General features: G+C 40.8%; 1 protein-coding gene across 1 annotated transcript in view; it reads left to right on the top strand.

The window, feature by feature from the left end:
* Positions 1–20,645, top strand: part of vwa8 (von Willebrand factor A domain containing 8) — a 101,750-nt gene that overhangs the window by 40,847 nt on the left and 40,258 nt on the right. The window contains exons 19-28 of the mRNA XM_063498727.1: positions 1,506–1,612; positions 2,968–3,039; positions 3,865–3,941; positions 6,992–7,067; positions 9,374–9,509; positions 9,993–10,112; positions 10,277–10,482; positions 15,530–15,681; positions 17,814–17,922; positions 18,261–18,399. Of these exons, the coding sequence (XP_063354797.1) occupies positions 1,506–1,612; positions 2,968–3,039; positions 3,865–3,941; positions 6,992–7,067; positions 9,374–9,509; positions 9,993–10,112; positions 10,277–10,482; positions 15,530–15,681; positions 17,814–17,922; positions 18,261–18,399 (1,194 nt within the window). The remainder of the gene's footprint in view (positions 1–1,505; positions 1,613–2,967; positions 3,040–3,864; positions 3,942–6,991; positions 7,068–9,373; positions 9,510–9,992; positions 10,113–10,276; positions 10,483–15,529; positions 15,682–17,813; positions 17,923–18,260; positions 18,400–20,645) is intronic.

Below are 20,645 nucleotides of genomic sequence, written 5' to 3'. Positions count from 1 at the left end.
TGCTCAGTTAAGCATTTCTATATTAGCTACTGCAAATATTGTAACTGATGGGGCAAAGCTGATTTTAACCTGGCAAAGCCAGCTGTCTCATACAAAGTGCCAATGTGTATTTCAGGATAACATAAGAAGGATAATTCTGTGGATGTTGTTGAATGTTGAATTGAAACTCATCCACCTGGAATTCTTAATGAAACTGTAATTCCATGCTTTTAGCTGCTTCATGAAATTTGAGGTATTTTCTCCCTTGCTTTGAAAGTAGCAACATTAGCATTGTTTGTGTATAGCCCTTTTGCCTTTCTTAAAACATGGGCAGAGATATTGCAGTAGCAGCATTAGTTACCATCTTCTGCCTGTAGTTTCCCCTGTGCTTTTGGGTGTATTGCTCCTTCTTCAGCATTTAAGGACACTAGTATGCTGTCCCTGTCAGTTCTGAGAGAACTGCAGCTTCAGTACACGTGCTGCCTGCAGTACAGGCAAGGTACTTAAACAAAAACAAAAAAGCAATAGAAATGTAACGTTTCCGAATTTTTGCCAACTACACTGATACATCTTCTAGACATGAATGACAGTATCAGATTTCTGATATGCATTATTCATCCACATTATGTTATGAATGTTGATAGTTCTTCTTTTCCACTGGAAGAATATTTCCTGTTAGCTTTGATAGTCGTGCATCAGCACAATCTGACATCACACCAACTTTGTACTCAGCAGCAGCAGGTTAAAGTGTCCAATGTTATGTTTTCACCAAAGACTGTACTTAAAAGATAGACCTAGCCACACCCCCCCCACCCCCCCCCCCCCCCCCCCCACCCCCATGTTGGTAATAATGTAAAAAAAGTTGCAGAAAAATCCAATCCCTGGACAGACCACTGGACAACATCTCCAGGCAACAGTTCACACTCTTGCATGATCTAATACCTATTTGTGTTTCCTGATCAACATTTCTCTTAAAGTTAACTTCATTCTGGGAGAGTGAATCTGAATCTTAAGCTGCTTCGGCTCTGCTCTGATGAGAATCATTAAAGCAATGGTCGGGACTTCTAGTCAATCAATCAATCAATCAATCAATCAAGTAATCAATAAAACAGATTATTATGAATTTCAAAATCTTTCATATGTGCCTATTTTCAGTGATGACAACTTTAAAAGAAGGAAATTAACTAGGCATATCATTCTTTTTTCACTCTCTCTTTTTTGACAACAGCATAATAAAACTGTAAATTCTCTTTTTGGTGTCCCACCCCAATATTTTTAGTGGCTCCCATATGGCCACCCCTATAATTAAAAAATTCTGGAGGCGCCCCTGTCTCACATGCGTTTCTGTCATGTCCAGAAAAGTTTGGGCATGGGCTGCATGTGAGAAAATGCAGTTTTATTGCAGTTTGTACGGTCAAACCACTGCATCTCAAAGTCTGAGTTGGGGTAAAAGGAGCCATTCCCAGCATTAGTCAGTCTAAATGAAGAAGCCCATGTTTATGGCCCACATTGCTGTATTTCTACAGGTATGGTAAAGGACGGTGTGTTGACCATTGGGAGTGTCTCCGCTCCCATCTACAATGCTGACCAGAAAATGAAGGTTCCTGATGTGCTCTTCTATGATAATCCCCAGGTAAGCATGCACTTCACAACCATCAGTATTTTATGTCTCATTCTAAAGCAAATGTGTAGCTGTGAGAGGGCTGGAAAAGACTTTTTTCAGTCTCAGCACATGACCCAGATTTGATCACATAAGAGCTAAGGCAGATTACAGCCAGTAAAGCGTAATCTGAATCTCAATTGCTCTTTTTTTTCTCCCTCAAACTGAGAAAGCTTAGCTCTGCAGATTCACCACCACCCAGTTCAGGCGATCATACACCAATGAAAACACAGCTCTGTCCCTTGTGTCCCTTGTTGTCATCGTTATCATACTTGCCTTTGTCAGATTAAAGGACAGTTTTCATTGTGTAAGGATTTTGCTTTTAGTTCCGGTATTAGCTGATATTTTCTCTGGCCATGCTCTTTCTCATCTGTGTTGGACCCTTATCAGATAGTCTTAGAGATGCTAATCTGGCCTGGCAGTAACATCAGCCCCAATACACTGTTAGCGACCTCTGATTGGTTGGTATTGGGGGGTTTTATGGTATAATAAAATTCTTCACTGTCTGTGTCGTGGTGTGTATGCCAGGCATTATTACTGCTGAATGTTTGGTGTGATACACATTGAATTTTGGTGTTTAAATAGGATTAAAACAAATTAAAAAAGCTTCCTCCTGATGGACTTTGTGTTGTTCAGTTTTTAAAATGTTCAGTTGCCAAAAATACAAAAGTCACACCGGCTTCATGGTACATGCTGTGGGTGTGAAAATGGGCAGAACTCCAAGTGCTTATCTTTCTTTTCAGATTCTTCACAGTCCTACTTTTGTTGCTCTGTGCTGATTGATGCTGAGTGGTAACAAATATCACAACTCAAGCAGCTGAATCTGAATCACATCTTTAAATGCAGCAAGTTCCATAAATTTTGCCTTTGGTATCCTGTTCACAGATCGCTTTCCTCAGAGGATAAATCAATAGGTTTTTGTTTGCTTTAATGCTAGTGTCTTGTGCCTAATCCTTGCCTTATTGGTGACGTTAATTGCAGTATATCCAAAGAACAACCAGCCATGGTAATGATACTGTGACATCCTCTGGCAACACTGATGATTTATCTCTTTCTTCATGTCCCCATTTTGCGCTTTTTCCTCTGCCTGCCTGTGTTTTGGTCCGAAATAAAAAAGGTGGAAGAGGTTGAGATAGGATGGAAGCAACGAGGATGCCCTACTTTATGAATGACCTGTTTTCTGAGCAAACTTTGTTGTTTTTAATACATTTTAAGCTGATTTATTCTCAACTGTAAGCAGTATTGCTCTTTGCAACATCCATCTGGGTTAAATTACAATTTGAGCTACTTGTTCAGCTGAATATGTGTTTGCTTAAATATCTCTGCAGCACATGATGGTGATGGAGGACATGCTGAAAGACTTTCTGTTAGGAGAGCACCTCCTCTTAGTGGGAAACCAGGTGAGTGATGTTTGAAAGTGTATTAATTTCACCATATTGTAATTTCCTCTGCCCACAGAAAAGAACCCTGGGGAACCTTTGGTCCATTTATGGTCAGGATTACAAACCCACTTTTTGTCATGTAAAATAAACAGAGGTCAGATCTGTGTTTGCAGACCATGGTTTTGTCTCATTTCTGCAGTAGTGGATTTTAGTGAAGTAGGCCACCCATGTCAGCTCTGTTCGAGCATGGAGGGAAGAGTTACAAAATAGACTCCCTGCGTCCTCATGTCACCCTCCAACCCTGCGCAGTCACAGTTCACATAAGGCATAAGTAGCATAAGGACACATGTAGCAACTCCTTGGGGGACACTCTGTGCCCCCAGCGTTGTCCAACTGGGCAGGGTTAAAGGGAGGATAGATGAGGATGGATGACTGGACATGGTGTGCTGTGAGCCCAGAGGAGTGTTTCTGTGTGTGTGCAGTTTTGTGTTTGTGTTTATTTGTGCGCTTGCATATGAGAGGGACTGAGTGGCAGAAGGCATTTGCAAATCTGAGTGTGTGACCATGCACGGTCCACGCTGAGGCATTACGAGCTGTCAGAGTGACTTACTGGACGTCTGACAGACTGGCCGAGAGATCCGACAGGCTCTGTGGGATGCCGGTGGGAGTCCCGAAGAACAGCCCCTGTCACAGCAAAGCACCATCAAAATTAGAGGGATGCACTTGGCTCTTCCTCTCAGTCCTGCCTCTTCGGAAGTTGAAATGGATGCTTCTTTCTATCTTTGTGGTCTATGCTACAAACACAGTCCACATATAAAGACTGATGATGATGTCCCTCCACAGGGTGTTGGCAAAAATAAAATTGTGGACCGGTTCCTGCACCTTCTCAACAGGCCCAGAGAATATCTACAGCTCCACAGGTGAGGAGAATCACCATAGCATCATTTTTCTGTTGCTGTCCTAGCCTTTTTGAAACCAAACTTCATGAGCCAACTAAGAAGTCTCACTGAGAAATAAAGGTACTCTGCACCCCCAGTCACAGCGTAGCTCCTCCACTAAGCATACCCTACGGTGTTTTTCTTTTTGACTCTAATTGAAATCATGATTTACTAATGATTTATGTTGCCAGTGATAAGATCTAAAACCAGTTACTGAGACCATAAACTCATCAGTTTGATTAGATCAGAGAGCCTAAATTTTGTTTTCCCACGCATTTCAGTAGCCTTATTTTTGGAAGCAGAGAAGTCATTCTGGAGACTTTTAGTTCCAGAAGCTAAGTTAAAGTTTTATAAGGTTCATGTTTAGAGTAGTGGTTCCCAACCAACAACTTTCTGCTTCAGAGGGTACTTCTGCAGTAACAAGGAGGTATGTGGAAAGATTATGTTATGTAATCTGAAATTCAGTTTATAACTGAATCAAGGAACCGAGTTGACCAGCAGAACAGTTAAGAGACACTTATCTCTTATCATTCACATTTAGTCATTAGTCTCTGACTCTCTTCCATAGTGTGTCTTTTCACCTGGCTCCATCCCTTCACCCCCAACTGGTCAAAAAAGATGGCTGCCCCCTCCCTGAGCCTGCATCTTCCTGGTTTCTTCATGTTAAAAGGAAGTTTTTCCTTCCCACTGTTGCCAAAAGCTTGTTCATAGGGTGACGTTGGATTGTTGGATTTTCTCTGTTATTGTAGGTTACATGAAAATTGTAAACACATATGTAATGGCAAAGAAATGAGTTGAAATGGCCAGCCAACACAGTGGCAGTCTGCAGTTTAAAATTAGTACATTATATAGCTCCAAGTTGCGCCAATTTCCTCAAAGTGCTTTATAGTGTAATGGTAAAGATTCTACGATAATTGAGAGAAAAGTCCAACAATCAGATGGCCCATCCAATGAGCAAGCACTTGGGGACAGGGGGAAGGAAAAGCTCCCTTTTTAACAGGAAGAAACCACCAACAGAACCAGGCTGAGGGAGGGGCAGTGATCTGCCTGGCTGGTTGTGGGTGAAGGAAGACAGACAAACATGAGAGGTGTGAATGAAGAGCTTCTTTATTACAACACAGTTGTTGGAATAAATCAGATGGATAAAGAAGACTTCCCTGCTCAGTGTGTCTGATGCCACTTTTAATTTGATGTTTTAATGTTTTTTAAAGATATGTCACTAAACTTTCCTGTTCCACCAAAAGCTGTAAGGAAAAAGCCAGTATTTTTCTTACTACCTTGGCAGCCTTTACCTTCTCATATAAGAGCATTAAAATCTATTTTTTTCCTCAGTAAATTAGGCCTTTCTTTCCCAGAACGAAGACTTTACATGGACAAACTAAAGAAAAGCCTTTTCAGTCTTTGTTAATTCGGGTCCCCTGGTTCTATAAATACTCACATGGTGACACCATAAGAATTTTAGGTCAGGTTCTTGCATTAATAGATTAATGGGTTGCTGTTGACTGTAGCTCAGATCATGGAGCCAAGAGATGGGCCTCATTTTGATCTCGGCACTTATAAGAAATCAATGACTCTGATGGAAGCCAAGCAATTTACTGGAGAAAAGTTTAATTTTGACGCAGGTCAATTCTAGATCAATAACATATTCAATATCATTCTTAAGGCCAAATTTTTCTACTGCCTGTGCGTGTGTAGTTGTTTAAAGTCATGTGAAAGTCAAAGTGGAGCTGAGCATGGATGTGGCCTGGTTTGCTACTGTAGCAGCAGCTAATATTAGACCAGGGCAGAGGCAGAAATATCTGCCTGTGGCTATTGGGAGCCTGTGTGACTGAAGGCCTACAGAGATGTGGCTCAGAAAAAGCAAGACACATGCAGCCGGCCAGGAAGGAAACTAGGACAGCTCCTGGGTCAGATATTGTGAGATATCGAAGAGCAAGCGAGAGGAGATGTTCAGAGAAAGAGAAAATTTTGGGCGACCCCAGGGAGTTATAGTTGTCGGGGAAATTTTCAGTGTTATGATTGTGTGGCTGGCCTGTGGAAAACAAGTACAGTGTCACTGACACCTTTTTTTTAGCTGGACTGCATCTACACTTATCAAATGATAGTAACAAATGTTCAAGTAAAAAAGCACTACGAGAAACATGTGCAAGATCTGATCACCAGAGTTACCCTTTCAGTTCAACAAGACCAAGTTTAGCCATTTCAGTTAGGAGTTACTTTGAACTTGTGTAGAAGAATTAGTAACCAGAACCTGTTTTGCCCTTTTTGTTCTTAATACAAAGCATTTCTGAGTGTCACTTAAACTTATGGGCGAGCAGGTGAGCACATGCAACCAGGCTGAAATGACGCACCCTGAGTTCATATGCAGCCTGAGTCCTCTTGCTTTCCTCTCCACTCTCCATTCCACTATCTAATGAAGGAAAAGTCCCCAAAAAACTCCTTAAGAAATATAAAGTATTTCTAAGGGTGCACTTTTTTTCTAGCACTATATAATTAAAAGAAAAAGTACAATTTGTTTGTCTAATAAAGATGTGCTGTGCTTCTCCCCTGCCGTGCATGTACGTGTAGCTAAAGTCCTTCTAATGCCAGTCTTGCTTCTCAGCAGCCATCTTTGAAACATGCCTGGGCAGTTATCTTGAAACGCTAAATGAATGAGGAGAGAGGGTAAACATTCATTTGGATGCTAACAAGGGTATAAACCGCGCATTAGAGAGTCCAAAGTCAAGGCAGATTGTCGACTGGTGTGCATTCTGGCTTGTTGCACCAAAGCACTGAACAGGTGTAGAAGTAATTCACATTACAGCAAGGCTTAAAAAGTTTTTTTTTGAAGTACCTTTACCCACATTTTTACTACCATAATTAGTGCTGTGCTTACGTTGTTAGAGCAACAACATGACAGCAGATATGTTTCCCATTACCTAGCCGTCTTTACTGTCCACATGGATTTCTGCTCGGAATTCTTTGAGCCTGTTTCCTCTTATGTAATGGCTCTGTTGTAACCATCTTCTTTTTTCTTTTTTTTGCCTCTGCAGGGATACAACAGTCCAGACTCTGACCTTACAGCCCTCGGTGCGAGATGGCATCATTACATATGAGGACTCCCCTCTGGTCAGTTAGAAACACAGACACTCCCTTTGCAACCACTTTATATAGGTCAAGTCAACCGTATTACTTATATGCATTCGGTGTATCTATATCCATAGATAGATAGATACAAAAACATTGATAAAAGCAATGACAAAACTTCAGTCAAACTATGGAGGATCCAGTTCTCTGCAGACAGCTGCTTTACTCTGCACTGTAATGACAAATCTTTGGCCATATGTGGACACAGGGAAAAGCCCATTAGAGCAGCGGTCCCCAACCCCCGGGCCTCGGACTGGTACCGGTCCGTGAGTCGTTTGGTACCGGGCCGCGAGAGTTGAGGCTCAGGTGTGAAATGTTTGGTTTTCAGGGTTTTTATCGGTTTTCAGCGTTATTTTGTTACTGTTTTTATCGTTAACTCGGTTTTCCTGGGTCTTTTCACATGTGTTATGAATAAATCTTCTTTTTTTCGGTACCAGTACTAGTTTTATTTTGTTGTATTTATCCGCGACACCTTAAAGGCCGGTCCGTGAAAATATTGTCGGGCATAAACCGGTCCGTGGGGCAAAAAAGGTTGGGGACCGCTGCATCAGAGGACTAGAGTTTTTTTTCCCCATGTTCACAGATGTCACAGATGTATATTGTGGTAGACATGATCATCACCACAAATCAGGTTGTGTTGGAATAGTTTTATTCTGTATGGTTTTATTTGTTTTTGCCACATAGAAAGCATGTTTTTATTTACCTGAGAGTTCTGGATGTTTTGTAAGGTACAAGTACATTTGAAATGTAACTCAGTCAGTTTAATTCTTAGTGTGAACTATTAGAAGTGTTCTAAAAGCCATCTTTTGTGATGAAGAAAGCCTGTGCAGAGATTTGAGAATTGGACTAATGTGCTCAACTGTTTTGTGTAATTACAGGAATCTAAATAAGCTGTAGCTGTCTGATGGAGTTTTACTAAGACCCATAAAGACACTGTTACAATAGTCCACTAAAAAGAAATCTGTGCACAGATTTATTTTTTTGTATCAGTTTTAGACAGACATCCTGTGGATTGTGAATGTGTAGGCCAGTTTGATATATGTATTCACCACATGAACTCTTTCTATCTGGGACAGCATCTTCATCGTCAGCTTTTTCACAACTGTAACAACAGACATCCATACATTTTTGCTATAGTTTTAAGATTAAGGTTAATAGGCTGATTTTTTTTAATTGTCTTTATATGACTATCGATATTTAGGTCAGTCAATAATTATTTCAAGATTTCTTGCCTGGTTTGAGAATTTAAGCAACATTCGTCTAGATAGGTTAGAGACTTTAATTCTTTTTTCTTTAGAGGTGAAAAAAAATATACCTCAGTCTTTTCTTCCAATTTCAGGAAGTTTGGGCACATCCACTCATTAATTTCAATACTAGAGTTTTTGAGTAAGTGTAGGGCTCAGTAGTCCTGAGGTGACACTGATGTGTGCGGTGTGAATAAGAATGAAATGTAATATGAATGTAACATCTGAGATAGAGAAAGGGTGTATATGTAAGTATGAAAGGTCCAAGGATGGAGCCTTGAGGAACTCCACATCGAAATCTATTTATATGTGTATATACATGTAAATATATAATATTATGTATAACAGTATGTGAATGCTCAGGGACTGTCATTGGATTCCACTTATGATTACCAGTGGTTTGTCTTATTTTATGGACTTTTTAGTGAAAGATACAAAATCATCAATAGTGTATTGCATTTCTGGGTGCAGTGGTGTAATGGCACAGAGTTGTGTGCGAACATTATTTGCTTTTTTTTAATCTCAGAGAAAGATATCCATCTTGGCCATTTTAGATCAAGATTTTAAAAAAGGATTATTTTGCTTGACAATGGCAGCCCTCTTAATGGTTTACTCCATGAAATACATGAAAATAAAAATAAATAATAGTAGCTTTGTTGTTCTAATAGCCAGCAGAGAAGAAACTGTGGTATTTGTGTCTCCCATATGCCTAAGAACTTTCTCAGCTTATGTGTCGAATAAGCAGCTTTCATAGGAGCATATCTGATGACTTCTCAGAACACAGTGTCCAGAGCTTTTAGTACATTGTGATGCACACCTACACAATCCCAAAATTAGGACTACTTAGTCAAAATAAGTGAAAAAACCTGTGAGGGTGGATTGTGAATGTGTAGGCCAGTTTGATATATGTATTCACCACATGAACTCTTTCTATCTGGGACAGCATCTTCATCATCAGCTTTTTCACAACGGTATCAGCAGTTGTGCTTTTTTGTTAGTCAAATGGCATGTGTGTGTATGTTTGTGTGTGTTGTCTGTGTTCAGGTAAAGGCAGTGAAGTTTGGCCACGTGTTAGTGATAGATGAGGCCGACAAAGCTCCTACAAACGTCACCTGCATTCTCAAAACCCTGGTGGAGAGCGGAGAGATGATCCTGGCTGATGGACGCAAAATCATCTCAGGTGCACTCATACGCACATTCATGCATGCACACACCTTGACAGCAGACATGTCCCAGATACAGAACGAGAACTGTTTTTACGACGAATTAAGGACTGCATGTACTGCAAGGCAAACACGAGTGGAACATCATATGCAGGCCACTGAAGGAGGCTTAGGATAAAAGCCTTTATGGACAGGTACCAGCAGATTTTGGATCACGCTGCTCTGTAAACATTTAGTTTTTCCACGTATTCCCATGTAATCACATGGGCTGCTGACAGCTACTCCATTCCTGAGAGGCTCATCCTCCTAGTGGAATGTAAACGCAATCTTGAGACTTCATAAACACGACCTTCAGGCTGTCAGCGTAGTAGAGGTGTGTGTGAAAATCTGTGACACAAATTAAAACACTGAGAGTAAAAAAGGAGATTCATACAGAAACAGATTGAGATGAAACTGTGCTTGTTTTGGTCATGTGTAGACAACAACTGTCTGTTCCACAGGTCCACGTGACGCCAAGGGGAGGCCTAACACCATAATTATGCACCCAGACTTCAGGATGATCGTCCTCGCTAACAGACCTGGTTTTCCTTTCCTGGGCAATGACTTCTTTGGAGCTCTAGGTACCCAAAAACACATGCACAACTGAAACTGAGGCTTTTCCTACTACATTAATACTCCAACAAATTAAAAATAGATAAACACTTAACTTTTTTTTTTTGCCCTGGATATCGAATATTGTATATGGAGAGAAACACATTAAATTCTGTCTTGTATTTTGTACCAGGCGATATTTTTAGCTGCCATGCTGTGGACAACCCGAAGCCCAAAGCGGAGCTGGCTATGCTAAAACAGTATGGCCCCGATGTTCCCGATGCTATGTTGCAAAAGCTCGTGGCAGCCTTTGGAGAGCTCAGGTCCATGGCCGACCAGGGTACCATCAACTACCCCTATTCTACTAGAGAGGTGGTCAACATTGTCAAACACCTCCAGGTAGGAAGACACACTGAAATACGGTACATACTGACTACCTTTTATTAATGATTCATAACATTTATGCGACCTGAATCCTGAACTGCTAGTGCTTTAATAATGTAAGAGAGTCTCCTCAAAATATAGCTGTCTCTGAGAGGAGAGAGGGTGTCTGTGCTTTGGTCCACTTTCAGAAGCTTACAGCTTAAACATACAGCTAACTGTCAGTTAAAGGGATCAACGGTATCTCCATGTTTTTATCCTCTAGTAAAGTGGCATTATTTGACTGAGAGTTCAAAAAAATCTAATCTATGTTTTAGCTCTGTTCCTTTAAGCCAGGTTTCTTCTGACTGGCTATCAATGATAAAAAAAAAAAAAAAAGAGGTTTGAGTAACAGGTGGGTGGGGCTTCCGCGCCCCCAGCCAGACCTCTATGCCTGAGATGACCATATTAAATATGCCCCCTCTCTACTAGGGATGTCACAATACAGGAAATGTAGTCGTCTGTACCTTTACCAATATAATTAAGATATTGCATGTACTTAAACCTGAACTTTGTTTTGAAGAAAAAAACATCTAAACAAGAAGGATAATACTTTGGATGTTGTTACTATATGTAACAACATATGTTACTAACTCAGTTAGTAACATATAGTAACTATATGTTACTAACTGAAATTTTGTCAACTTGAATTCTTTGAACAGATGGTTTTAGGTCTGTCACTATACTGCAAGTATTTCCTACCTGGGTCTGAGAAGCATGATAGGATTGTTTGCATATTGCCCTTGGTCATCTGCTTCAAATGAAAAGTGCTTCCATACCAAACTCTTATCTTTCTTATAACCACGTCAGAGCAGAGCTGTGACAACAGCTGGACTAGTCACCATCTTCCACTGCAGTTATTGCTGTTCCTTGCACAGTTTTTCTTGAACTTGTGGGTGTCCTTCTTTTTGTTCATTAGCATGACTAGAACATTGACAAGACTATGCTGCCCCAGCTGGTACATGTGCTATCTACTGTACCTGTAGTACTAAAACAAAAAAAAATATTATTATAGAACTTTGGTATCTAGAAATAGTAGTATTGATGTTCGTGGCATCCCCTCTGTTACATCAGACAGAGCTACAGAAGTGTGAAACAAAGCATTTAGAGCAGTCTGACGTGTGAACCTCTGACTCATGTGGATTACTTGTACATAGCTTTTTTTTTTTTAATTTAGAATTTCCCAGAAACAAAGAAAATACATTTTTTAAATAAGGAACGTAATATAAAACAACCTATAAGAACACAAATAAACAAAAATAAACAAGTAATCAGAAATAAACAAACAGGTGTACCATCTAGTTAATATATACATATATTTTTATCTATCTATCTATCTATCTATCTATCTATATATATATATATATATATATATATATATATATATATATATATATATATATATAGATATACATATATATATATACACGAGAAGCTCGAGAAATACCAAGGGCTCAGAGAAGAGCTCGAGAAGATGTGGAGGGTGAAGGTGACGGTGGTCCCAGTGGTAATCGGAGCACTAGGTGCAGTGACTCCCAAGCTAGGCGAGTGGCTCCAGCAGATCCCGGGAACAACATCGGAGATCTCTGTCCAGAAGAGCGCAGTCCTGGGAACAGCTAAGATACTGTGCAGGACCCTCAAGCTCCCAGGCCTCTGGTAGAGGACCCGAGCTTGAAGGATTAACCGCCCACAGGGGCGAGTGGGGAATTTATATTCAGAAAATATATCAAATTTTTAAATTAAGACATTTTACTATTTAATGAAAACAAATGAGGGCATTTTGAATTTGATAACAGCAACACGTCTTTTAAAAGTTATGATTAGGGCAATGCTGGAAAGGTAAGTGGTGCTATTGTAGAAACAGACGGCTGACGGAACATTGTGCAGCTAATTGGGTTCATTGGTCAGTAACATGTTAGGGTGTAAAAAGTGCGTCTTAGGGAGGCAGAGATTCTCAGAAGTGAAGATGGGTACCAGTGGGTACCAGTGTGCAAAAAGCTAATATCTCATCATGCTCAGTACATAATGTCATCAGAAGAGTCAGAGAAACTGGGGAAATCTCTTTGCCCGAGGGACAAGGCTGAAAATCAATAATAAATGAACATGATCTTCAGGCCCTCAGGCAGCACTGCAGTGAAAACAGACGTGATTCTTGGGGTTCAGTAACACAGTTCACTGTGCCATCCACAAATACAGGTTAAAGCTCTATCGTGTGAACAAAATCCTGAAACACCACTGTCGTCTCTGGGCCAAAACTTTTTTAAGTGAAAACTGTTCTGTGGTCAGAGAAATCAAAATTTGAAATTCTTTTTGGAAAACATGGACACTGCATCCTCTGGACTAAAAAGTAGAATCTTATCATGGCTCATTTATCGGCAGCTTGGAAAGGTACCATCCATACTATAAGGTAAATACAGGTTTTACCACAAGATCCAGGTGTCTTTTCAGGAAAAGCCTTGCGTATTTCAGCAAGACAATGATAGAAAGCATACTCCATATATATTATAATGGCATGGCTTCATAATAGAAGAGTCAGAGGGCTTTCATCAAATGAAGCATCGTGACACAAAAAATAGGACCAAGAAGAACCAGGACCGTTGAGCAGCTAGACTCTTATATGAGACAAGAATGGGATAGCGTTCCTCTCCCAAAAGTCCAACAGCTCTCTTCTCAATTCCTAAACTTTTACAGACTGATGTTAAAAGAAGAGGCGATGCTACACTGTGATAAAAATGGCCCAGTCACAACTGTTTTTGAGACCTGTAGCTGCCATCAAATTCAAAATGCTCTTATTTTTTTTTCTTAAAATGATACTTTTTCCCAGTCTAAACATTCAATATATTTTCTGTATTCTCTTGTAAGTAAAATGTGGCTTTGGTAAGATATGCAAATCACTGCATTTTTTTTTAATTTACATTTTTCACATTTTGCCCGATGCAGGACTGTGGTTTCCAACATTAAAATAATTAGTATTATATGTCACATTGGCTGTGCTCTTAAAAGGAATTTTCCACTCCATGCCATAGGAGCTTAAAAGTCCCTCCACCCTCATTTGTCATGTCTTTCTTTCTCCGGCCACCGATTCCTCTCTTTAACCCTCTAATTTCCTAGTATTCAGAGCCCACAGATGTGCACCACAAACCGACTTAGGAGATAGGCGAGATGATCATCAATATGTCATCAAAGCGACATATTTGTATTAGTATAAAATTGCTAGACTTTCTTCAATGAGTAGCTGTTTTGTTTTACATTTAGAATGATATTTTACAAGGTTTTAGAAGTGATTGTCACCATATTTTCAAATCTTTTTTATCCCTTTGATACCATAGTTTTTCGAGCAGCTACTCCGTTTTCCACCTTCAGACGAACAGTATGGAGCCACATTACAGAGCGCATGCTGTTTACATTAACAGTCTCCCACCATCAATAGCTATAAGCTGCTGTTTACCATCATCCTCTCAGCTCAGTCATCTGGAAAAAGAAAAGCAAGTGAATGGCTGCATGCAGAGCTGTCACATTCCCATGCCTCCTTGTGGTTACATTCTTCAGAAATGTACACGCTATAGAGCACAAAAAGGACAGACTCCAAAAGAAGAGAAGGAGAGGGGATTAAGCATTAAAGCTTGCACTATAGATCAATAGTTTAGTGTACAGAGACCAGCTCATATTTGAGTGACCTCCCAGTTCTTTCATCCACCACCACCATTATTGATGTCTGAATGACTGGGTGTGACAGGGAATCATTTCAATTTAGCTGTACTCTAAATAGCTCGTTTTATGCCTTTATTTCTATTTTAACCTTAATTTATACCATCCTGATCGATGCAGCCCAGAGCTCTATAGTCAGCTGTAACCTACTGGGAGAGACTGCTATTGACTGTGCAGCGATTCACTGGACTGTATAAGTACACTGTAATATGGCGGCTTAAAAGTGCAATTATGGTCCTAATAATGGCATGAAGATTACTCACATCAGAATTGAAGATGTATTGCAGTAAAGAGTTGAAAGGGCAGGGGATGCATTCGTATTTGCAGCTATTATGTTAATTTCCACCTTATCAGTTTAGCTAAGATTCTTTGCTGTCAATCACTTCTATGCCTGGAAATCTAGTCTGAAAAATTTCTGAAATATTCAATAACTGTCAAGTACTGAAAGCAGCTATCAAATTAGATTTGTAATGTCTGTCTTTACTTCTCCCTTCATTGCTGATTCATAATACTCTAATCAGACAAACATGGTATATTACACTTATTTTTCACATTACCAAAAAGAGATCTTAAAAATAAGTATGTTGGTAAAGGTGTTAAATATTCAGTGTGCACACAAACAGTTCCAAACCCCTGTGCTGGTTTGGTATTGTAAAAAAAAAAGAAAAAAGAAAGTCTGTCACCAAAATCTTCACTCCAAGGATTTTTTAGGTTGTTGTCTGCTTATATAAAAGAAAGCATCAGAAATCTGTTGTTTTAAAAAAGACCATTTCTTCTTTCCTCTATTGTCTGTCATACTGTAAATATATTCTTCCAGTGGTGGATTCTCATATTAAACTGGCGTGAGTATCAAATATTGAAGTCAGCATGTATACAAGTAATCCAAGGACTGCTCTAAGCTGCCAGGAAACATCACTTGTACGTAGGTAGTATCATTCTCAAATGTGCCACCATGTTTGCTTTGTAATACAGAAAATGCTTTTAGGCATTAGAACTGGAGTCTGTAATTATCATCAAAGACGGAGCAAAGATGCTGTTGTCTGTCAGTGTTCAGAGTTTAGAGATGACTAATCTTCGTTTCTTATGTCTTATCCCAAACTTTCCCTGCATTGACCCCTGTTAAGGAGCTGAAAATCATATTAATTTTCCTTGTCTCTGTCCCCTTTTCCATAACTCCCACCTCCCACCTGTCATTATCATTTTTTTCTCCCCCTCCTACTCTCTGTGTCCTTCCTTCCTTTTCTTTCCCTGGTGACCCTTCCTCTTTTACTTCCTCTTCTCTGGCCTTTCCTTCCTACTCTCCTTTACCTCCCGCTAGAAATTTCCCGATGAGGGTCTGGCCAACGTGGTGAGAAACGTCTTCGACTTTGACTCATACAACAAAGACATGCGGGAGGTTCTAATTGAAGCACTGCACAAGCACGGGATTCCCATTGGAGCCAAGCCCAGCTCTGTCAAGCTGGCTAAGGAGTAAGGCATCGGGGGCACAAGATGTTTGACAAGACGCGCGCGCACACACACACACACACACACACACACACACACACACACACACACACACATTAGAGGCACATCAATTACGTGACACACACAGAGACAGAATCAGATTGTTGCACAGTCAGAACTGTGGTCTCAGAGCCTCACAGGGGGGTAATAATAGCTGGATGGACCAAAATACATGAAGAACACATAGTCAACGATGGAGCAGATCAAGATTTGGGGTTTGTCATACTATAAAAGGTGCTAGCTGACGTGTGGCGCTGCTCAGAATGATCGCAGAGTAGAGCCTTATCTCGAGTCTTTATCAGTTCCACAGAGGAGCCGTTTTTCTTGTTAATCCAAACCTTTATCCCTCATAAAATTAGAAATCTGTCAGAAGCGGTTTTAAATAATGGAACCTAAACTTGTCATTACTTGATTTGTTCAGAGTTTATCTTAGCGTGTCAGCTATTTTAAATATATCAGAAACTATAGATGCTTAACACACAGTGGAAATATAATCTAATATGATGCCCATTCAAATGTGAATAATCAACCCTGCTAGCTTCCTCAGTCTGGTAAAGTGATGGCAGACGTGCACAGTGTACAATATTTGCCGTGCATGCAAGATGCTCTTCTCCATTAGTGCATTCTTCACGGTGCTGCCCCTCCTACACAGGCCCCCGGCACACAAATCTGTCTTCTGGTTTGGAGCTGGCTCTGAACGCTGCAAATGAATCATAGAGAAATGTCTCTCTTATTACATATTACAAAGAGATATAGTGAAATACTTCACTAAATTAATGCAATGCGAGTGGAAGGCATTCTGTAGTGAGCTGAGCAACTCAAAGATGCAGAAGACATGCAGTAGTAATCCTGGCCATGCAATCTTTTAATGTATAGATTTTCAGCATAATTGTTCCCCCGGAGTTTGTCTTAATGCCAGTGGTTTTTGTTGTGTTGGTAGTTTTGTTGTTGCCTTTCAAAGAACCTTTCCAGAAGCTTGCCAGCTGAAAGTGGCTTCTGAGAGGTCAGCGGTTTCAGGGACTGTTCCACGTGAGTGTGTGACTGTCAGGCATCATTTTGTAATTTTAAAATATTGTTGACTGTTGGCATTGAATTCCTGAAAGGCTTGAACTCGGTTGATGCTGCCTTGAACTGTATGAGTGGTTTCTATTAGACCTTTAGGCTTTCATGAAGTCTCCACAATGCTTCCTGAAGTGTTAAATAAACAAAGATCTATTCTTAAACCTATTTATAAGAAAAATCTATTCTGAAATCAACCACATTGCCTCACAATGTACAGCTTTGTCTTTTAAATAAAGGAAAATATTTGTTTCTTCTGTCTCCTGTGGTTTTATTTAAGTATCACATTTATAAATACACGTTCATATCTCATTAACAAGTAAATCCTGAAACAAACAGGGCAGAAACAAGTATTTTCCTGTTATGTCTGTACCGACATCAATCCAAGTCGTTCAATTACTCTTCTGTCATCACCCATCTTTAACACCTTATCAGACTAGTTTCTCTACCCACATCACGGCAAACATTTGTCCCTTAGATTCCAGATTTGGAAATGGAAAACAAAGAGTAGTTTCTCTTTCTGCTTTTCCATTCATAGAAATGCTTATGATTAGAGAACTGTCTATCCTCCAGCCTCTTTGGAATTTTTTTTGTGGTTCTGATGCATCTTTCACTCCACCTGCAGCCAATAAGATCATGGCCCGAGGCCAGCTATGATTCATGGGAAAACCAGTGGACATCTGGTCAGACACAAACACATAGACACTTGTTCTGAATATGTTGACTTTAGCCTTTCTTGAGACAGTGGGATCACATTTCAAAGTCTTTGTTTTAAAAATCTAGCTTGTAACAGGATAAGGCTCACATCTGAAGTCAGTTTGTGGCAGCCACGTTGAGCCCTTAAGTAGGCTGAGTTCATCTTAATTGATGTGGGCAAGCAAAATCGTTTCCCGTTTCCAAAATGAGAAATCACAACATCAATACCCACTCCCAGAAAAAAACAAAAAACTTCCATGCATCTGTGCCAGTACTTTCTTGTTATAAATTACATTTTGCAGGCCTTACAGTGGAGTTATCATGTGACCTTCAATTTTTAGGTTTCCCTTGCCGGAGGTCAAGATGACAGGATATTGGACCATAAACCAAGGTGGCAACGCTCGACGCAAACTACTGTGTCCCACGGACACACGGCCCATAGATGTCAAGGTATACACATGAAGACAGATTATTACAGTGTGATGCCCCACACTTCTCGTGTATTGGACCAGTACTTAAAGTGAGTGTCTGTGGTTATCTTACATTCCTCCCAGCTACAAAAGACTGACAGCAGTGAGTTTTTAACGTAAGAAATGTATCGAGATGTTCATCCACAACCCAGATGGTTCCTCTGGTTACATTGCTTATCGAATGTACTCTTTTAACTCTTTCGCACTTAAGCTGCAAGCAGAACACTAGAGTGTGCCATGTTGTTGCAATAGTATGACTTGTTTTGATATATTGTGAGTACGTGCACACTGCTATAAGTGTCTGACGTGTGTTTACAGGGCCCAGTGTTTCTGCGTGTCCAGAAGCACCCCTGCAACAGGCAGGAAAGCAGGGCTTTGAGTTTCACTGAAGAGAAAGCCCACTGGCAGATTCCCATGAATGAAGTTAACATCATCTGTGACGTCACCACCAAAGATGGTATTATACAAGCAAACACAAACTTGCGCACGTTATTAAGCAGTCCCTCCTCGAGTCTGTGTTATCAGATGTTCTTTTCTTTGCGATGCTTTAGAGATTTCAGAGGGTGAAGCATCATGAAGTAAATAAGGTACTATATACAGGAAGGAATAACAACAATAAAAAACGTTTAGCCTAGGTCTCAGTATGTGTGTGGACAGTACAGGGTGAAGCAAGGAAACTGTTTTAAAGTATGTACTGGAAACTGTGCAGCTGTGTAAGGGAGAGGAAAAGCACAAGATACGCAGTGACAGTGATCACAAACTGGAAGAAGACAGGATACCATTAACATGACATAATGAGCAAAGATGGATTCACGTATTTAAAAAGTAATTAGACCAATAGGAAAATCACTAACGACAGAACAACATTTAAAAAAACACCTGGAAATTTAACAAGGTAATTAAAAATTAGTCAAAGGAGTTGCAAAGAAAAGCGTCTGGACTTCTTTAAGTTGCTTGAAGACGTTTCACCTCTCATCCGAGAAGCTTCTTCAGTTCTAAGGTCAAATGGCCGAGAGTCCCAGATTTAAACCCAGTGGGAGTATCCCCCCAAAGAGGGACAAAGGACCCCCTGGTGATCCTCTAATCACATGAGCCAAGGTGTGAAAGCGGGTGTGGGACCTAATCAGCCAGGGTTTCAGGTGTGCTCATTGTGAAACCTGGCCCCACCTTGTCATGTGAATTCCTGAGGTCAGATGGCCCAAGATGTGAGTGGGCATTAAGGCGTCTGGGGAGGGAACTCAAAACTGGATTATAGATGGCAGACAGTTGGTGTCGTAAACCACCGCCTCTGTTCAAAGATGGTCGCTCACAGTGGACATAGATGGCCTCTTTCACTCCTCTTTCAAACCATCTGTCCTCTCTGTCCAAAATGTGAACATTGGCATCCTCAAAAGAGTGACCTTTATCCTTAAGATGCAGATGGACTGCTGAGTCTTGTCCTGTGGAGGTGGCTCTTCTATGTTGTGCCATGCGCTTGTGAAGTGGCTGTTTGGTCTCTCCAATGTAGAGGTCTGGGCATTCCTCGCTGCACTGTACAGCATACACCACGTTGTTAAGTCTGTGTTTTGGAGTTTTGTCTTTCGGGTGAACCAGTTTCTGTCTGAGTGTGTTGCTGGGTCTGAAGTACACTGGGATGTCGTGCTTGGAGAAGACTCTCCTGAGTTTCTCTGATACACCGGCTACATAGGGGATGACAACGTTGTTGCGTCTGTCTTTCTTATCCTCCCTCGCTGGTGTCTGATCTTCTTTTCTGTGCCTCTTTGCTGACTTTATGAATGCCCAGTCAGGATAACCGCATGTTTTGAGTGCTTCCTTTACGTGTGTGTGTTCCTTCTTTTTTCCCTCAGGCTTAGAGGGAACATGTTCTGCCCGGTGGTGTAGGGTCCTGATTACTCCAAGTTTGTGTTCCAGAGGGTGATGGGAGTCAAAGAGGAGGTACTGGTCCGTGTGTGTGGGCTTCCGGTAAACTTCGATGTTGAGGTTGCCATTCTCTTCAATGTGCACAGCGCAGTCCAGGAAAGGCAAACAGTTATCCTTTGTGTCTTCCCTGGTGAACTTGATGTTTTTATCCACGGCGTTAATGTGCGCAGTGAAGGATTCCACTTCTTGTGTCTTGATTTTGACCCAGGTGTCATCTACATATCTGTACCAGTGGCTGGGTACTCTTCCTTTGAAAGAGCCAAGAGCCTTCCTTTCCACTTCCTCCATGTAAAGGTTGGCTACAATAGGTGACACGGGGGAGCCCATGGCACAGCCATGTTTTTGTCTGTAGAAGCCTTCGTTGTATTTGAAGTATGTTGTGGTGAGGCAGAGGTCTAACAGTGTGCAGATCTGATCGGGTGTGAAGTTGGTCCTGTCTTCCAAGGAGCTGTCTTCTTGTAGTCGTTTTCTGACAGTCTCCACTGCCTCCGTGGTGGGAATGCAAGTGAAGAGAGAGACTACATCAAAGGACACCATGGTTTCATCTGGATCCAGGGTAAGTTTCTCGACCTTGTCGGTGAAGTCGCTGGAGTTCTTGATGTGGTGTGGGCTGTTCCCCACGAGAGGTGCAAGGATGGTAGCAAGGTGTTTCGCAATGTTATAAGTGGCTGAGTTTATGCTACTGACTATGGGTCTGAGTGGGACCCCTTCCTTGTGGATTTTAGGAAGTCCATAAATGCAGGGTATGGCATCCCCTGGATAAAGCCGGTGATATGTAATGCG

Source organism: Pelmatolapia mariae, linkage group LG16_19, assembly GCF_036321145.2.
Source record: "Pelmatolapia mariae isolate MD_Pm_ZW linkage group LG16_19, Pm_UMD_F_2, whole genome shotgun sequence".
NCBI lineage: Eukaryota > Metazoa > Chordata > Actinopteri > Cichliformes > Cichlidae > Pelmatolapia > Pelmatolapia mariae.
Note: the sequence above shows the minus strand (reverse complement) of the source record. Positions and strands in the feature narration are given on the sequence as shown.